General features: G+C 34.4%; 1 protein-coding gene across 1 annotated transcript in view; it reads right to left on the reverse strand.

Annotated features, from left to right (window-relative positions):
• Positions 1–10,673: 10,673 nt before the first annotated feature.
• Positions 10,674–20,735, reverse strand: part of LOC126735613 (A disintegrin and metalloproteinase with thrombospondin motifs adt-1-like) — a 224,637-nt gene continuing 214,575 nt past the window's right edge. Inside the window, exons 11-19 of the mRNA XM_050439673.1 lie at positions 18,657–18,874; positions 18,413–18,594; positions 14,950–15,057; positions 14,751–14,882; positions 14,550–14,695; positions 14,380–14,491; positions 14,122–14,279; positions 11,517–11,679; positions 10,674–10,946 (exon numbers count right to left, since the gene is read on the reverse strand). Coding sequence (XP_050295630.1) covers positions 10,804–10,946; positions 11,517–11,679; positions 14,122–14,279; positions 14,380–14,491; positions 14,550–14,695; positions 14,751–14,882; positions 14,950–15,057; positions 18,413–18,594; positions 18,657–18,874 — 1,362 coding nt within the window. The 3' untranslated portion in view covers positions 10,674–10,803. The remainder of the gene's footprint in view (positions 10,947–11,516; positions 11,680–14,121; positions 14,280–14,379; positions 14,492–14,549; positions 14,696–14,750; positions 14,883–14,949; positions 15,058–18,412; positions 18,595–18,656; positions 18,875–20,735) is intronic.

Genomic DNA, 20,735 nt, shown 5'->3' on the forward strand with positions numbered 1-20,735 from the left:
TTAAACAGCCAACTTCAATTTTTTCTGTTTCATGGCCAACTAATGTTTCTTTCGCTATGATTTGTTTTTTTTTTGCATATTTTGGCCATTTATCATGACTTAAGATACCAAGTGTTATATATCATTTTAATCGGAAAAAATAGCGCAATTTATTGGTATGAAAAAATACAGGGTGTTCCATTTAAAAAAATTCAAGTTTGGGTCATATCTCTTAAATAATGCCTTTAATAAAATTTTTGACTACGCCACTGAATTTTATTTAAAATTATCTATCCATAGCAGTTTTTACTTTTTTTATAACTTATATGGTTCGTGAGATAGAGCAAATCGTCAAAAAGTGAAAATTTTCAATTTCACCCTGTATCTCAGAAACAAAAAAAGGTATCTCAATTCTGTTTGCGGCAATAAAAGTTTTACAAAAAAGTGACACAGGTTCGCGAAAACCGCACATCTCTATCTTTAAAAATAACAGAGATAACCTGCAAATACAACCAAATTGGGACACAGTGTACAGACTGTATTGGAATAAATTGTTGGTACAGTTAATAATTTTAGTTTACAAAAATAAGTTTTTTTTACCTTTTAATATAGATAAAATACTGTGTATTTTTCTATATAGAAGGCTACTGTGTAGCCAACATTAAGTGAAAGTTTATGAGTTTTGTATATACTCATAATTTTAATTTAATGATTTTATCATAACTTTCATCAAGCAAATATCTAATATACTTAGTACGAACAGTGAGGCAGTAAGACACGTCTCACTGTTCCATCTGTTGTTCTGCCTCACTGTTCCATAATAATTATTTAATAAAAGACGACTAAAAAACTAATAACACTTTTGCAATAATCATTTATTTTAATGTAATTGTTTTGTAAAATAGTTTCCTTTTTATATAAAATAATTTACCTTGTTTAAAAAAGTTTCGTTTCCGCAAAAACACCGGCCACGTGGATATGGTAAAATTACTCCGACGCGCTTTCTTCGACTGATCAGCGATAACTGAAAATGTTCTTGTTGAATCTTAACCGTTTCTTGTTTGCTTTGATTTAAGGTGACAATAGGTGGGTTGGGTTGGGTTGGGTTACCGTCTCACTGTACCTACCTCTCCCCTACCTACAGGATGAGCTTGAAGTTATGGATATTGTAACGAAATTCAGGAATAAACTTTTATTGGCAATTCTAATTACAATTAGAGTTATATAAAACTCTAACCTAACTCGCATTGCCTGTCGTTTAATTGTTTCCAACATAACAACTAACTAAACAATTAAGACTGAATAAAATGTCACGAAACGCCTCCCTTTTAAAGACCCATGGAACGATTTAGAAATGTTTAGAATTTTCTTCATTATTGTTCACGAAAGAGAACAATAATTTTAAGAGAATACTGAAGTCAAAGCCAGCAAGTATACAAATTCTAGAAAATGTAAAATACAGGGATTTACAACAATATAACCTAAATTGGGGCCAAAATGGGGCAAATATTAGGCTACACGTAAGTAGAACCCTAAATAAATCCTACTAATCAACTTTTAACTACAAAATACTAATAGAATAATACACAAGGTAGGAGAATAATTTACGTATTTTAAAATTTCATAATATTAATAAGGACATGTCCTTAAAATATAAAGAGAATATTTCAACCTCACGTATTTTTTAATTACAACAATTTGGTCAATCATCTGTCTATTATCGCATATGAAAAGTGGATAAAATCGAAATTGTAAAAAGTCTGAGGAGATATTCTATTGGATTTTCACTCCATTAAGGCAAGGACCTTTGACGTCTTTAAGTTGCATAGAATACCAAAGGTACCTACCTACCTTTGAAGATACAAGACTATGAAACTTAATAAACAGTGCGAGATCGACGCAAGGGCGCAAGCACGACGTGTTCAGACTTCAAATACTCCTTCATGGATACCACATAGGCTCATCTCTAAAACCTCTAAATGTTTAGACAAACGTTTTTCTGCATAATTCTCATGTCTAAGGATATGATTAATATGAGTAAAATTCACCAAGCTCAGATTCTGAACATTTCAGGCAAAATAATAATACATCTCCTTAAAGAGCCCCTTTGACTAGTTTTTCGGTAAATGTTCTTACACACAGACTTTCTTCTGCATACATAGGTAAAAACTTGCAGGTTGACTGTTTCACTGAGAACCCAATCAAAACATTGTATAACAGCTGGTTGGTTCTGAGCACTGACTATTCTACCGGAATAAAGGAAATAAGGTTCCAATTTAGCATCAGGAGGAGATCAATGATGTAATGTAGGGGAGAGTCGGGTAATCGTGCGCGGCGGCTAATAGTGCGCAGCGTCATATCAATAGAAACAATCGGTTTATTAGTCGAATCCATACACGTTGTGACACCTCTTAGGCATTAGTTAAAGTAACGCCACCGACGGAACATTTATCCTTACCAACGCGTATGTTATTTCACTTGGCGGTTATTTGGGTTGTTTATTCTAATTTTTGTGTGTGTGTGTGTGTGAATAAAAGATTGGACTGTTTCTAGAGCTGTTTTTGTTTCTGAATTTGGTGTAAACTAATTAATGTGGTTTTATTTATTGATGGAGCTATTTAACTAAGGTAAATTACATGCCAGTTTGTTTTAGTGAATTTTCATATCTCTTGGGTGCCCGTCGGCTAATGGTGCGCGGTGCGCACAATTACCCGACTTTTTAAATTTATTTTTGTTGAAATACAATGTTTTTTCTTATTGTTTCAGATGCCAAAATATAATCGCAAATTAAATAGGGCTCCTGGGATACAGAAAAAATTAAATTGGCATTTAAATTTGTCGAGAATGGTGTCGCAATTAGCGCAATGCCGGAAGGAGGTTTGGAATTCCTGAATCTACCTTTCGCAAAAGAAAGTAGGACTATGATGAAGAGCGTGATATAAGTGGGCCTCACATGGGATGTAATTCTACTTTTTCATAAGTAGAATTACATCAAGAAAGAAAAGAGTACAACCAAGAAAAGAGTCTAACAAGTCATGTGTTAAAAATGGCAAAGTTGTTTTATGGTGACACAAAAACTGAACTTCGTCGACTAGCACATGATTTCGCACTAGCCAACAACATTATAAACAACTTTAACGCCACAACTAAAATAAAAAAAAACGGCAGGTAAAGATTGGTACTATCCATTTTTAAAGAGAAATGATGAGTTATCGCTAAGAAAACCTGAACCAACAAGCATAAACCGAATATCTGCATTCAACGAAGAACAGATTAACCAATTCTTTGCTAACCTAAAGAAACTATGAAAAGTATCGCTTCAAAGATGATAAAACTTTTAACGTGGATAAAACTGGAATTTCTACCGTTCAAAAACCTTGTAAACGTCTTGGAACTAAGGGAGTAAAACAATTTGGAGCAAAAACTTCTGCTGAAACAGGGAAAACAGTAACTGTAATTTATTTCTTTAATGCAGCTGGTACCTGCTACGTTCCTCCAATGTTCGTTTTTCCCAGGGCTCGCATTACCAGCATTTTGGATAAAAATGCACGTATGCATAGTTTAGTTCAACTACACACCACTTCAACTTCTGCACAAAAAAGTTCCCTTCTAAGTACCAGTTCCACTAGTTCGCAGCTTGAAGTATCATTTGAGGAGTCGAACCCAATTCCAAGTACATCAGGTATAGGGAAAGATCAACGTCGGAAGAAACAAAAGTCGCAGATTTTAACAGAAACCCCAAATAAAAAAATTTTATTAGCCGCCGCAGTAAAGAAAAAAGATAGACATACAGCCTTGGAGAAAAAAGCCAAGGAAACAAAACAAATATTAGGAAAAAAGGCTAAGCTAAGTTTAGAACATTCTGGTAGAAGTAAAAAATGGGCCGTTAACAGAAAAGTTTTTGAAGAGAGCGAGTCTGAAGAAGATATCTCTTATAGTCAATTATGTGATGATGATGAATTGAATGACATGGATGTGATGACACAAGCAAATCAGATGAATATTGGTTTCAATGTTCAACTTGCAGCAGGTGGGCTCATGACCTTTACACTGGTGTTGATTGAAGGTTACGTTTGCGATTTTTGCAATGTTTAGTTTGTATTATTTTTATGTCTTTTGGATTCTAATAAATATATAACGCAATATGTTTCTTATTTCTCCTATTAGACTATTTTAATTTACCACGTTCTGCTTGCGCACAATTACCCTGACTGGTGCGCCCAATTAACCGCATAGGCTGGGTAATCGTGCGCACGGCAAGATTTCATTTAATCTTGTCCTTAATTTTACAATATATTTTTTGGTACTAATTGATTCGCTCGGCTTATAGTACACAAAATGAAGAACATCTGAGCCAAATTTCAAATTTTTGTATAACATATTTACTAAAATACCAAGGTTTTTTCTTAGGTGCGCATAATTCACCGACTCTCCCCTATTAATTGGTAAAAATAGTGTCTGCTAGTTAATCTTTGATGTGGGGCAATTTAGTCATCAAACACTTTTGACAGCTCTGAGCAGACGAGGTGAAATTACTGTCTTAATATTAAAAACTAAATATCTCTTGTTAGAAGGACGGATATAACACCAAGTAATACCTTAGTTAGTTAGAGACGATATATTATTGAAATCCTCAATTAATATCGAAAAATGCCTATGGATAAGTTAGTCTTTTGGTACACTAGTCAGATTTTAAATTCACCATGCTACCTGTATCTAGCCACGCTCTGACCTTTTGGAAATTGCGCTGGCTATCTTATATTGAAAAACACCGAGTAAACTTACTTAATTTACAATAAATGAGCAAAAACATTGCCATCTTGTTCAATACAACTCGAAAAATTCATCCATTATCCCAAAGATGCTGGTCATACACTTTTGTAAAAGGTAAAAATACGAAATCTACAGCATCACAAATAATATATAATTGTGATGCTATAATAATATTTGTGATGCTGTAGATTTTGTGTTTTTACCTTTTATAAAATTGTTCAATACATATCTGAGAACACTTAAGCACGCGTCTTGTAGCTTTTAACATTGATCTTCCATCTATTAATCTAATATATGTTTATGCCTAATACGTCTTTGAAGTTCATCAACGGTTCTGTATTTTTTATATACCTCATTATTGATGCAGCCACCAAAAATAAAAGTAGAGAGGGGTTAGGGCTGGCGACCTAGGTGGCCAACTAATCGAGCTACGTGTCGCAATCTATTTATTGTTAAAAAAGTCTATCAAATAATATTCTTACATCAGAAGCACCCTGTATATAAATAATGATAATTTCCTATTGTTTTTGGAGTATTTGGGCATATTTGATATAACTTCTATATCTAAAACACATACTATTTAAAACATTGCTGGTTTTACCATTGCTGGGTATTATTGGGTTTGAAATATAAGTAAGTTCAGAATTTTAATCTTCTCCCGAAGATGCTAACATCGTTAGCGAAACACGTGCCGAGAATAAAATAAAGGGTTTTGGTTACTGGTAAAACAGTATCATAATTTGATCGTCACACCAAAGGTTCCAACTATAGTACTATGATTGATTAATCTGTAGTAAAGCGAGCAGCCGGAGCCTGTTATGCACACAGGTCTCCTAATGAACCCTTCGTACACCACCGACAGTAATTTGAAGGACTTAAAATCTCTCCGTTCACGGTAGATGATACCTAAGAATTTGAATCTAGCGCGCGTGAGTGCTGGGCACTCCCCGATAACATGGTCTGCAGTTTTGTCCTCCTCACTAGCCGAATTTCTCATCTTTTTAAGCCCAGTAGATTTCTGGTAAGGCAAGCAGAGGGCTCGTCTATGTGTGCCTTAGCCTGTATCATGCCAGATGCCTCAGTTAATCTTCGAAGGGTCCACTTGTTCAGCAGACTCTTCATTGATACAGCTGCTATGCATTTATGCTGTATTGATTGTCTGCTTAGACCCCACCGGCTGTTTCACAGATCCTTGTCTAGCAAAGAAGTTTGCATCCTCGTTTCCAGTATGGCCTGAGTGTCTGAATCCTGCAGCCCACCTTTACCAGTTTCTCTAGGACCTTTAAGCACTCCAGTACGGCCTTGGAGCTCACCTTTTCAACCGTAATAGCCTTAAAGGCAGTCCTGCTATCCGAGCAGATTGATACGACTATGATGCGGTATTCGCAGTTTAGGATTTCTTGTTTTTTCACAGCAGGATTTTAACACAGTAAAAATTTCAGCGTGAAAGACAATAGAATGCTTCTCCATCGGGTATGCTCTGCTGGTATGTGGGACCCCACTACAGAGCCCTGCAACAGCACTATTATTTTTTCTAGAGCCATCTGTATACCAGATAGTTCCTTTATTTAGAAGTGTAAGCCTATGGATCATATTTTAATGATCTTATTTTATTTTTCATGATCCTTAATATTTTTGTTTATTTTTGTGAGGCAATTAATGTGGATAATGCCCGATGATGCATCTCCGTATTTAGCGTAACTACCAGGCAATCTTTAAGTGAAAACTATTACCGGCGATGGATAGGTCGAGGCGAAGGTCTACTACCTTGGGCAGCTGGATCTCCCAACCTCAATCCGTTGGACTCGTGGGCAAATTGAAATTTGATATAATCAGATTCTAAGCAACCTATTTTGCAACATACCAGGTATTTAAAGCGTAGTATCTAGTCTATGTGGATAACTGTATTTTCGCAGTGGCAGTCACTTTAAGCATTTATTAGTAACGAAACAGTATTTAAGTGTAGTTAACAAAATTGTAAAGAAAAATTAATGTAATTTAAAATTTTTTTTAGAAGTAACTTTTCAATTCAAACTAATTGTATTTTGAGTAGACAGGACATACCCAACTTATTTTTTCTGTTCAACTATTACAATCTCATATGCATGACAAATTTTCTTCAAACATTCTTAGTTCGAAAACTATAAGTTTAAGCGACTTTTTGAAAGAGAATTTTTTAGAAAAAAATTACTTTCTACGATCTAAGACTTCTTGTGCCAAAATTTTTAAACAACAAAAAAGTTGTAGTAAAAAATAAGCACATGGGCTCCTCTATGCTCTACGCCACTAACAATTTTCAATTTTCTGTTTATAAGTATTATGCCAAATGAAATTCTATTGTCGTTTGCCAAACTTCAAACTTGATTTTGTGACGGTTAATTCAAGAATTATGAACAAAAATCACTTTACCAGCGCCATCTTTAAATGGTCGTCTCTTAAGTGGTGGTTTAGAAAAAAATCCTGTTAAAATAGGAAAAGTAGTGACCCGAACTTTGTTTTGTAACACCTTGTTTTTGTAACACCCTGTATAAAAATCTCATCATAATCAAAATACAAGGTATGGGGCCTGTTAAAATGTTTTGTTGCCACAAAATAAAATATATAATACATTATCTTATGTACAAAGATATAATTATTTACTATTTTGTCTTAAAAATGTATAATTTATTAGTATAGGTTTACATCTGTGGTATAGGCTTAGGGCGGTGCGCTGTGCGGTGCGCCGTTGTGGACGTACCCTTAGGTTTTCATGTGCTGTGTTATTGTTTTTGGTGCTTTAAAATTAAGGTAAATATATTACTAAAATTAATTATTTTAAAAATTTTTGCAACTAATGATGGCGAGAAAATATAAAAAAGCAACTGAAAAATGCTCTTGGATCAAAGAGAGTATGCTGTCTGCAATAAGGGCTATTCAAAATGGAAATGGGCTTAGAGTTTCTGCACGACGTTTTGAGGTACCTGTGACAACGCTTCATGAAAGAGTGAAGAAGAAGGTATATTACACACCAAGAATCGGAGTTCATACAATATTCTCCGAAGAATAAGAACAAGACATTTCTAATCACTTGTTACAATTGTCGCAGATGTTTTATGGTCTTACACCAATTCAGTTCAGAAGTGCTGTTTTTTCGAATGCTGAAAGTTTATCTGTCCCTCACAAATTTAAAAGGGATAGAGAAGAGGTAGAAAAAGGTTGGATGTATGAATTTATGAGAAGACATCCTGAACACAGCTTAAGAAAGCCAGAAGCAACAAGTATAAACAGAATCCAAGCCTTCAACGAGGAAGAAATCTAGAGGTTTTTTAGGAATTTGCAGGACTTAATAGAACAATTTCAATTTTCTCCAACTCGCATCTTTAATGTTGACGAAACGGGAACAATTGCAGTTTACAGACCGCCTCGAATAATAGCCAAAAAAGGGCAAAAACAAATCGGTGCTATAACTAGTGGAGAAAGGGGAAAAAATATCACGGTGTGCTGCTGTATGAACGCAAGTGGTTCATTTAAACCCCCTTCATTATATATTTATTATATATTTATCCTAGGATTAGGATGTCACCTGCATTGGAACGAAATGGTCCAACGGGTTCTATTTATACATGTATTAAGAGCGGTTGGATAACAGAAGATGTGTTTCTGATTTGGTTGAAACATTTTTCCAAAACAAATAACGCTACAACTGACGATCCCGTTCTTTTGATTCTTGACAATCATACAAGTCGCATATCTTTACCATTCTATGCATTTTGTAGGAGCAATGAAATTCATATGTTGCCAATTCCTCCACATACATCCCGTCGTGTTCAGCCATTGGATCTGAGTCTTTTTTCTTCGCTTAAAAAAGCCTATGAGACTTGTTTTTAAAATCAAAACCATATGAACGTATTTTGATGACCGATGTTAACGGTATATTCACAAAGCCTATATTGCAGCTCGGTTCATAAACTTTGCAATGGTTCAGAAACAGCAAATAACTATATTTGCGACTTTTGTTCAAACTAAACTATTTTTTGATAATTTTTGTTTCTGTTTGTTATTACCCCATAGGTGTACGGTATTACCCTCAATGTTCGGGTAATGCCGAATTTGCAATATATTTTTGATAAAATATTTTGACTTACTTTTTTTTAACCTTTAATGCCGTTTCTATAGTATTCTTTCTAATACGTTTCTTGGCTATTCACATCAAATAACAGGCCTCTGATATAATACTTTAAAAGTAACCATTCTTTTTCCTTAAGTGTTCGCAGTTATTCCTCGCTCCCATAGCTACTTTTATTTTTCTATATTTCTTTTCAAACTTAGTGTATGTTGTATTGTTCAGTTTAGACAATATCATTATAAATTATTGAAAGTCCCACTCTTAATGCATTAATATTTTCTTAGAAAGGATAGTACCACAGGCCTGAGGTTTCTAGCAGATGCTTTTCGTATTTTAGAGATATTAGACAATCATTTAATTTCATTATTTTTATTAATAGACAAAGCCTAAATTAAATGCCTCATCTTCTTGAAATTAATTAGGGTATTGAGGTGTTTGAATATCATAGGGTCAAATAGATCCAAGTAAAAACACGCATTAATTAGTTTTTTAGTCTGTAAGGCGGTAATCTAAGCTAGTAGTAGTAGTAGATGTAGTAAGGATGGGTGAGCTAGAGATTGGCAAGTAGGCCTGAAGAGTCCCTTTTCGCCAACCCCAGAATCACCCCCTACGCCTCCACTTCCAATGCGCGGTCTTCACTGAGTCGGCCCGTCCTTTTAATAAAGGCTTGCACCTTATATCAGTCCAGATCTTATTGTCTGGAGTGTAGTTGCTCCAAAAGTTTTCCTTCTCAGGCAACTCCACCTATCACAGATACCTAGTATGTGGTATGAAGCTTCCTCCTCATTTTGTTCGTTTCTATCCTGTACACTCCGGCTCCGGCTGAATTGGTGCTTTTCATCCATGATCCATTTGTGTACCAGGCCTGGAAACCATTTGGCTCTTTAATTTGGTTCACGGCCCATTCTTCCCTTGTCGGGATTTCGACTTAAAACCTCTTTTTTAACTTTAGTTTGCCACTTTCTGTAGTGCATCTGGATGTCAGAATTGGTATCTTGTTACACATTCTGAGAGCAATCGTCATATGGCTTTGTCCTAAGTGAACATTGCGCCGCCATGGCCTACCTCTCAATCCAGACTGGGAGGTCCGGTAGCCCAAGAAGAATATTTAGTGGTGCCGCAGGTGTTGTTCTCATAGCTCCAGTAATTCCCAAGCAAACCAATCTTTGCAGTCTAATCAGCTTTTGGGAGTTGGTGAGCTTCAATACGGCTGGCCACCATAGCACAGATCCGTAGGAGATCCTCGGTCGTATGACTGCGGTATAAAGCCACTGGAGAACGTGGAGTTTTAGACCCCATCTTGTACCTATTGTTCGCCGTAATTGCCATATTAGGGCGATTGTCTTATTTACTGCCTGCTCTACGTGAGTTTTAAACGTGAGCTTGCTGTATAAATTGACTTCCAAGTATTTGACCTGCTGCCTCAAAGTTAGGCCAGTCTGATACATAATGGGAAGTTTAGAGCCTGTCAAATTCCGCCCCTTAGTAAAGAGAATGAGCTCGGTCTTTTCAGGGTTGACCGACAGCCCTCTCTCCCGACACCACTGTTCCATTATACCGCACGCGAGTTGCATCCACTCACAGACTGTGTTCACGAATTTACCCGTGACTATCACTAGTCCGTCGTCCGCGTATGCCTGTTCATAGAATCCTTCAAGTTCTAGCTTCCTGAGAAGACTGTCCATCTGGACTGGCACCAAAGGTGTAGCGAAAGGCAACTGCCTTGCGGGCAGCCGCCTTTCACCCTGGTCTCGATACGACAGTCCCCTAGTGTAGCGCTAATCTAAGCTAAATGCACAAACAAAAACAACATGGAAATTTTTCCTAACATTTCTTATATATTCATTACAAAGTCATCGTTAAGTAACAATTGTTCTGATAAATTAAATTTTAGTAATATTTTTTATATGTATATGTTACAAAAAATATATATTTTAGAATTTTACCTATGTATAATTTATCATGTCTGATCCTGTAGGATAATCATTATCACTGAAACCACCGTCAGGCTTTAAAATAGCTTCTTTGTGAAGATGCACTGGGTTATTATAGTCTACGTCAAATATTTTAACCGGTTGGCTAGAAAAACCTAAAACAAAATAAAATATTTAACGACTGATATTTTCTACAAAACTTTGAATATCTTTCTGTTGCTTATATCTCGCTTTTTGTAAATTATCGAGGGAATAGCCTTGCGCAATATGGTCTCCAGATAGCAATGCTCGATTTATTTACGGAAAATAGGAATGTACACTGAAACTAAGGATATTCAGATATACAGATCAGATTTCTTGGTATCATGGTAATGGGTTTGAGTAGCAAGAGTATTTTGTTATTAGACTTAAGTTAAAATTCAATTAAATAGCAATTATAGTACAGTATTCAATTGTTGACGATTAGTTCATTGACACCAATTTTTTTAAGAACATAAGATGGTCTAGAATCCTTGGACTTCGTAACCCAACCATTACCAATTATTTTTGAACATTTAACAGTTTAAGAAAGGGCAAATATGTAAATATTCACGATAAACTGCTAAGAGATATAATGTACTTGATCCCTGAACATACAAGTACATAGCGCTATAGCATTCATATTCATATTATTGCTTATTTACTTAAATATCATAACTAAACCAAAAAAATATTTAATAACGTACCTGATAAAGTCTTATTAAATTTATCTACAATATCATCAAGTTCCTCCTGTTTTAACTTTACTATAACTTTGGTGCCATTTTTCTTTAGTGATCTCTTATTTCGAGACAAAAGTGGAAGGGTGAACTCACTTTCGGACAAGGGAGTATCGTCCGAACCAAAACCCTGAAAAATATAATATTTATTATTACCTATATAGTCTTATTCGTCTTATAGTATCTACTAATAATTATTATCCATAAAAAATAGAGCCACAATAGAAGACCAGAGTAATAATAAACTGCTTAATGAATGCATGTATAATTTACGCAAGTTAATTATTTCTTTTAAAATTAAGTTGCGGAAATTGATAGAGATAGTCAACACAAAATATTCCTACTCATCTAACTCATCATTTTAATGATGTCTGTCGATAAAATATTAATATTTTATAACTTATTTTGTACTATTTTAGCTGAGATGTAAAGACTGAGGGTCAGTTCCTTCGAAACCATAGTTGAACAGTTTACTATTAGGAGAAAATTACAGGTTCCGAGATATTTAATACTCCAGAGTAAAGAAACTACCCTGTTGATGAAAGTAGAATACTTGGGTAAAACACGGGACTAAAAGTTAAACTAGAACCAAAAAAACGTAAACCAAAACAATAATAACCGAACACTCAAAAGTTATTCTTACAATAGCAAGAAGAATGCTTGGGCAAATACGACGGTGTTCTGAAAATTTTTTGACCTTAACCTGAAGATGGCAGCACTCGTAAACATATTACTACATTCATATAAAATCCACACTGATAACATTCCATAAACAATGCGCATCAATTTTGAAGTTAAGAAAGGGAGAAATATTAAACCTAATATAAATATGGCATCACCTCACAGCTCAACTCGCCAATGCGCGTGAATTATTATATTGTGATATCCTATTAGCTGGTCATTCCTTATGATTTCAAGGGTTATCGATCGCTCAACCTTTTACCAATTAACAAAGTACTTGTCAAACATGCGCAGATCGAACAGTTCCACTGTGAGATGACTTAAGCGTTATGAATTTTTTTTATGTTGACCTTACTTTTTTGGTAGAGGTGGTGCAGATTTCTTTAAATTCCGACAAAAAATTTTAAATTGTGGACACCGTTAAACAGTCATTACAACTAAAAAACGGCTATTAAAACTGAACAAGTAAGTTCCAAGTTTCTGCTGGTGTGCATAAAAGTCCTAGAGGAACTGGTGAAAGAAGGCTGCAAGATTTAGCTTTCTTGGGTGCCTGGCCAGCAGGTAACGAAGAAGTGGACTTACTTGCTAGGCTGGGATCTGAGAAAACTATCGGCAGAATTCGAATCTATATTAGGCAAAGACAAATGTATAGCTATCGCTTTACTAAAGAGCCTGTTCAATAGCAAGGCACTCCGGAGAAAGACAAAAGCAGCTGGCATGACATGCACTGCACCTAAAGAGATGCGAACTTTTTAACTGGATACTGGTACTTCCACTTATAGGAGCCATTTCCATCAACTTGGTAATGTGGACATCCCGGAGTGCCGTTGGTGCTGGGAAGAGGAGTAAACTGCAGACCATGTCATCCGGAAGTGGACACTCATGCCCGACTTAAAATATCTCAGACCAGACCGCCTCATTTTTCCAAGGCTATAGACTTCTGGTAATCCTCGTTGCAGTATGACGGGTGCATCAGGAGACCTTTATATACAACAGCCTTCGTTGCTACCCGCTGTTTACTCAATTTAATTCACTGGCAAGATTTGAGGGGTGTGGAGAGGCAATAGACTAGTGATAAAAGCTTTAAGCGTTACATCATATACGGCAAAATAAAAATAATCTACACTAAAGCAAGGAAAAATAATCCAAACAGTATTGAGACAGCTTTTAACCATGTCAAAACGTCCATATCCAATAAAAGTAAGCATCATTAGGGGACTCAGTCAGAAACATATAATAGTTGTTAACGATAGTATATACTGGGTACTCCAGACAAGACATCAGTTGTATAAGACTAGCCTGACAATAATGTTCAGTACAGTGTGTGCATGAGAAAGATTAAGCAATATTCACTGTGACTACCTAGGGATGGAAAGAACTCCGCCATCTTTGGTACAGCTTTACGTCAAGTGGGAGAGACGCGATTAAAAATCCTTCCTCGCCACAATTAACGAATCGAAGGCCGGAAATAAAGAAATGTAAGTGTAAGTGTGAGTAACATAAACCATCGTATCGTAGTTAACCACTGTCCAACCGGCTAAACCTAACTTTAACTAGAAGACAGTGTCCTTTCCTTTGATATAGGAGAATAGAGATAGGTGGTATGTTGAGGACAAGAAATCAACTGAAGAGTCGATAGATAACTGTAGGTTTTGAGTACATTAAAATGTTATGATATCTTAAATAGATGCTCGTGTTTAAGAATTATTATTACACCTAGTTGAAGGAAATTAGATTTTAAAAAAATCTCCGTGTTCCTTAATTATGTGAAAAAGTATATTTTCTTCTTTGCAATAATTGTGAATATAAAACAATATTTCTTATTCATTTAAATATAGAAGCGTATTATCTAATTAAATAGGTATATTTTATTTTTATTTAAAAAAATTACCAAGCATTTGCCGCTGATACAATAGGCTTTTTTCTCAGTCGATCCTCTGGAACAGTCAGTGCCAAATGGAAACCAACCGTCTTCTCCATTGACTAGGTAAAATCGGTGAGGTAGATTTTCGTCCTGACAAGCAACCCTGCACGGCCTATCAGGGTCTTCTGCAAAAATAAATAACTAATTTTTACCGAGTCTAGATATAGAGTAGCCATCTTAACATATTTTTATTCATTATACAGTTTTTATTTTTAATGTACTTACCCAATGAGGGAGAAATCTGCATTCCCAAACCCGAGAGCCTTCGAACTCTATCTTTATACTTTGAACAAATTATTGATGCATGTTGGAACGGTGATTTAACTTTTCCACAGCCCTTGAAATATTTGCTTTTTATTTAAAGAAAAAGGCAACTTGTATATTTTCCTACTTACATATTGCTCAGGTTGGCATAATTGTATACTGCTTTTCCCTTGCTTTTTGTTCATCACCAATCTAATACCAGATCCCGGAGAAATACAATTATAGTGACACCCACTTGCACTTTTCCACCGAATTGTTCCTTCTCGTCTCCTCAAACCTAAGAAAATTGAATAACACCTTTCTCATATCAACTCTGTTTTAAAATATTTTACCGGTCGTCCAAGTTATCTCATTATTATCTCGATCAATCGGACATACTTCTGGCATTTGCGTAAACACTGCTTCTTCAAATGGATCACAAACAAAATCTTCACATTTGCCATTTATACAGTAACTTGCTCTACCTTAAAATCATTAAAGAAAAACATTTTCAAGTATTTTCTCTCTCTCAAATTTACTTTTTAAACTTACCGTATCGATTTCTTCGAGTTTGACATGTTGTCCCATCCGGAAAGGTCCAGCCTCTGCTTTTTGTTCCTCCATTACGCTTTTGACACCAAACCACACATGCTTCTTCAGCTGTAAGATATTATACGATGTGAATACCCAGTTTTCTTAATCCTTGTCAATTAAGTTATATATGATTTTAAACTAAAACTTGTTAGTAACCCATAAGAATGTTAGATGAAAGAGAATCATATATGAAACCTGTTTGCGCTTTTCTTGTGCATCATCACATTATAAATGAAAGTAATGTTACCATTATTTCAGATGGTAACATGTTAATGTCAGCAGTTCATGTGAGAATACTCCTGATGAGATGGTCTAGTAAATCCTGAGGCCATCCATGTCAACCGCATCAAGCAATTATTGTAAGATCATTTGATTTGGAAGCCTTCATATCCTTTTACCCCTCATACATGTTTGATGGAGAAAGGTGAGTTGGCCACTTTAAAGAAACTATAATATAACTGCTGCAGTATCAATTTGAGCGTTATCTTGGTGAAATAACATTTTTTAGCCGTGGAATGCACAGTATAGAATACGGCTTCAGAACTTTGTTACAATATTTGGACAATCAATTATCCTTTAAAAAATACTAAAATAATTGTACTATTAGCTGACTAATGCTGATAGTACAACATAGTATAAATAACTAGTAGTTTACAGGGTGTCCCATTTTCGATACTTTTGCGGGATAGCTCCGTTATTTTTAGAGATAGAGAGTTGCGGTTTTCGCGACACTGTGCTACTTTTCCGTAAAACTAAAGATGCCGTCAACAAAATTTTCATAGTCCTTTTAGTTTTTAAGATTCAGGGCATTTTTGAAAATTTTGCATTTTGGGACTCTCATCGTATCGCCGTTATCTTTAAGGTTTTTGTAAAAGTAAAAACTTATTCTTATAGATTTTTTTCCGTAGAATCCAGTGGTGTAGATATATTTTTTTTTGATTAATAGTTTTTGAGTTATAAATCAAACTTATGTTTTTTTAAATGAAACACCCTGTATATTTATAGTTCATAATATTGGATTTTTTTTTAAAATATATAACAGTATGGACTTATTTTTAAAAATACGCAAATAAATAACAATTTTCTAAATTTAAATGATCAAATTCATAGTTTAATGGGAGGCCATGGCTATTTATAACAAGAAACAAAAAAATGACAAATAAATAAATAAATGTCAACTATCTTCGGGATTTGACTGACATCTCTCTGTTTTTGATTAAGTTTATGCTCCAAAACCCATTTGTTTTCGTTATTTGTGAATTTTGCCAAAAAAACGGCAGTATTTGAAAATTATGAAAAATGATATGCTTGTATGTTTTATACAAAGCAATGAAAATGCTAAAGAAGCTTTGGAACTATATTTCCATAGGTAAGTTAGTAGCCGTTATAAGACTACCCACCAATTTCTAAAGTTGTAATTTTATGCTTGTTAGATATCCAGAGAGAAGGCAACCGTTTTTTGGTATATTTGCTCGTTTAAAGGACAATTTACTTGAGCACGTATCTTTTGTTCAGTCGCGTCCTAAAGCATACAATAAAGAAAATAGGGAAGAAAAAGACATAGATGTTTTAGGTTATATAGAAGCGACACCCTCGAGCTCATGCAGAAAAATCGAAAAAGAAATTGGATTGCCAAAAACTGACACACAACGGAAAAAAATCAAATTTAACATAGTTCAACATTTACATCCTGGCGATGCCGAGCGCCGGACACTATTTTGCCAATAGTATTTGCAGCAAATTGATGCCAACAACTTATTTGCCAGATTCGTTATCTGGTCTGATGAATGCTTTTTTTCAAGTGCGGACATTTTTAACCGACATAATACTTGAAACTAGCATGCAGAAAATACACATTTAATATTTGAAAGGGTACAACAAGGAAGCTTTGGAGTTGGAGTGTCTTGTTTTATTTTGAGAAAACAAATAGTATACCGAATTTTTGAAGGGGGTCTTAGAGCATGAAGGTACCTAGACATCCTTGAGGAAGTTATTCCAGAACTTCTGGAAAATATCCCTCTAGCCCAATATAACACTGTCTACCTACAACAAGATGGTGCCCTAAGTCATAACTCTGAGCTAGTAAGGACATTTCTTGAAAATAACTTTGCTCAAAGATGTATAGGTACCAACGGACCTATTAGATGGCCTTCACGGTCCCCCGATCTCTTGATCTTAGATATTTTTTATGGGGGTATATACAAGATCAAATGTATAGAAGACAATGCAATCATCTCATAGAACTTCAAGACGTAATTTTTTTAGCATTTCAAAATCTGAGAAGAAGACAAATTATTATTTTGAATGCTATTCAAAGGGTAAGAAAGATGGGCCAATTTTGTATCAGAGAAGATGGTCATTTTGAATATCTCTTGTAAAAATGTTGTTGCATTGATGTTTTGTTATACTTATAGTTGTTTTCTATAGTGTTTATTAAATTTATATATTTGTTTTTTATTACCAAAAAAATAAGTATGATGCAATTCCCCATTCGTCGTTATTAATTTGTAACTTTTTATTTGTCTACTATTGTTATTCATGGCCTACTATAAAATTATGCATTTAATTTAGAAAATTGTTAGTTATTTGCGTATTTTTGAAAATAATTCCATACTGTTATATATTTTTGAAAAGGTCAAAAAGGGCCACTATTATGAACTATAAATATACAGGGTATTCCGTTTAAAAAAACATAAGTATGGGTTATAACTCAAAAACTATTAATAAAAAAAATATATATTTACACCACTGGATTTTACAGAAAAAAATCTATAAGAATAAGTTGTAAATTTTGCAAAAACTTTAAAGATAACGGAGATACGTTGGAGGTCCCAAAATGCAAAATTTTCAAAAATGCCCTGTATCTCAAAAACTAAAAGGGCTATGAAAATTTTGTTGACGGCATCTTTAGTTTTACGAAAAAGTAGCACAGTATTGCGAAAACCGCAATTCTTTATCTCTAAAAATAAGAAAGATATCCTACAAAAGTACCCAAAATGGGACACCCTGTACATTAAGCTTATTTCACCCAGAGTTTTCAATACTGTCATTTCGTTTTACCACCAAGCAATGTCTATACGTAGTGAGAATTAAAAAACGAACAGCATTTAATATTGCCTCTACGAATGATGAATGAAAATTAGGCGAAACACATTAATTTACATATCAACAACAGGGGGAAATTTTTTGAGGATTTGTTGTCGTGCTACTTTCAGTCCCCTGATCTAGAATAGAGTTTATTAAAATAAACTTTTACTAATAAGACTTTTTTTTATTTCCTTATTTAAAAATAGCACTTAGAGAACAGAGATTTTCTTCAAATAAATAAATGTGTCTTGTATTTTTTTTGGTCCGAAACTTGTCCGACTACCGTCGTATGTGACCAAAATAATGTTATTTTATTTAGTTTTCATCAACTTACGATCAGAACTTATTTTCTGCATGCCCAAGCCTGTCAAATCCGTGTCCACTTCCTTTGCCCTAGTACATATTTGCTCAGCAAATTCTTTAATAGTCAATCTAGGAACGTTCAGGCATTGCTGAGCATTGCACGTTTGGTATTTTCGTTCTGGACCCTCGCAACTTGCTCCGCCAGCACCGGGTCTAGTAAAATTATAAAATTTAGAGTCAAATACATAATAAAATATTTAAATCCTAATGCGTACTTTGGGCTATTGCAGAACCTTTCGGAGATCATAATCCCACTGCTGCCACTCCTAAGCCTCCCTTCTTCGCCAAAGAGGCACCCTGACGCGCATTCACCATTTCGCCAATCACTCCATCCGCCATTTGTTTGATTTATTTCTGGACTTTGTTTTAATGCTCCGCTATGAGCCTGTTTCGTGGTGGTGCCTTTTTGGATACAGCGACCGCCACGGCACCACTAAAAAAGGTAGTTGGAATAAAATTAAGGTAATCAATAAGCAAAATATAACATTTTCTTTAATCAGGAATACCCAACCATTATAATAGGATTACTCAATTAAAGAGCTAGAGCTAATATTCTGTTGTGAATTTCCCTATCGTATTCAAAATATCTGCAATATAATAATGAAACTGTTGAGGGTGTTTTATCTTCAATTTCTTAAAAGATTTTAAAAATATTTACGCTTTGAAGAGTACCCAAAGTAAGCCAGTACTCCGTGGTCACTACCTTTTTCATAAGTTTTTTATTGCTACGATTTTTTATGAGACGTGTTTTGAGACACATTTAAACTTGTAGTCCTATTGCTATGATAGATTACAATCTGCTAAGCATATTATTTGGAATTGAGGGTATACACTAGAGCAAGGGAGAGTAAATGCCTCTTTGTATTTGTTGCCGAACCTGTTGTGTATTAGATTGTCCATCATTGTGTAGGTTAGTAAGCATACATATGAAATTGGTACATATAAGGCAGTGCACTGTTTCACGCATCACATCGTAGGACTAATTATGGATATTTTGGGATCAAGGAAGTAAAGAAATACATAGCAAACTCCTAATGCGGCTGAACTACAACAGTGCTGATATACATTTGTGATTTATTTGATTATAATGTAATGATTGGACCATAAAGAAAGATTCCAAGTTCTTGCGCCACAGAAATGGCGTATCTTTAGGTTAATTCGAAAAAGTAAAAAAAAACAGATTATGAGCCATTGAAAAAGTATCCTTAAAATGTTGATGTATTAAGCTCATACATACTGAATATAAATCAAGTTGCGGTTATCGGTCGTTATAATAATATCATTCTGCTAAAAAGTTGGTTTAATGAAAAGTACTACCTTAAAAGTTACTTAAAGATGTTATTAGAAATTAGAAAGATGTTAAATAGAAAATTATGTATTATATAGATATGCTGGATTTAAATTTACGATCAGTTAAGGTATAATCCAGGCTTATTTATAGTATTAGTAGTTCTATATGTTTGATGCTTAACACATCGCTAATCTCTGATGAGGTTCCTAATGTTTATTAAGAGAGCTATATTGTTGGTATTAATGTTGAAGAAAGTAATAGCAAAGAAGTCTTCTATACGAAAATTTGCATATGAATTGGCTTTTAATCAATTTAGTTCGTTATGTAGGAGAAAGACTTGAAAATTAACAGCACTGCTCTGTCAAAGGACGATAAACATCCATAAATCTTGGTACTCTAGGTTCTCTTTTGACCACGAACATCAATCAGGTAAATGACATCTATACTGACTTTTGTAAGGCATTCGATAGTGTTAAATGGAATATACTTGAAATGATTACGTAATATGCATATATGAGATGAAGTTTAGAGAGTAGATATTACTGTGAGTTAGAAATTTATTTTTAATATTAGCGTAGTGACATGACAAAATATTTTTTTATAGTATAAATATATTTTATACTATGTCACTACGCAAAATATTTAATAAATAATTATCATTACATTAATAAATATAAAATTGATCGGTGTGCATGACTGAATTATTTTGCTGCAGATTTAAAGCACCATTAATTTTTTTTAATTGTATACTATAAATTACATCTTTTTTATTGTGAGTAAATTAAATCAGTTTTTTAGGAATCATTATAGAGTTTTTACTAATTTTAACTCTCACAAAATATGACCATTCAACAGTGAATCTATATTCGCCGATCAATTATAGAATTATATATCTGTCTACCACATAGAAACGAATCACAACAATACATTATTAATAAGGGATCTTGATGTTACTCTTGGTGCGATCTAATGTGAATGAGATATTTACTCTAAAGTCAAGTCG

This window comes from Anthonomus grandis, chromosome 4 (assembly GCF_022605725.1).
Source record: "Anthonomus grandis grandis chromosome 4, icAntGran1.3, whole genome shotgun sequence".
NCBI lineage: Eukaryota > Metazoa > Arthropoda > Insecta > Coleoptera > Curculionidae > Anthonomus > Anthonomus grandis.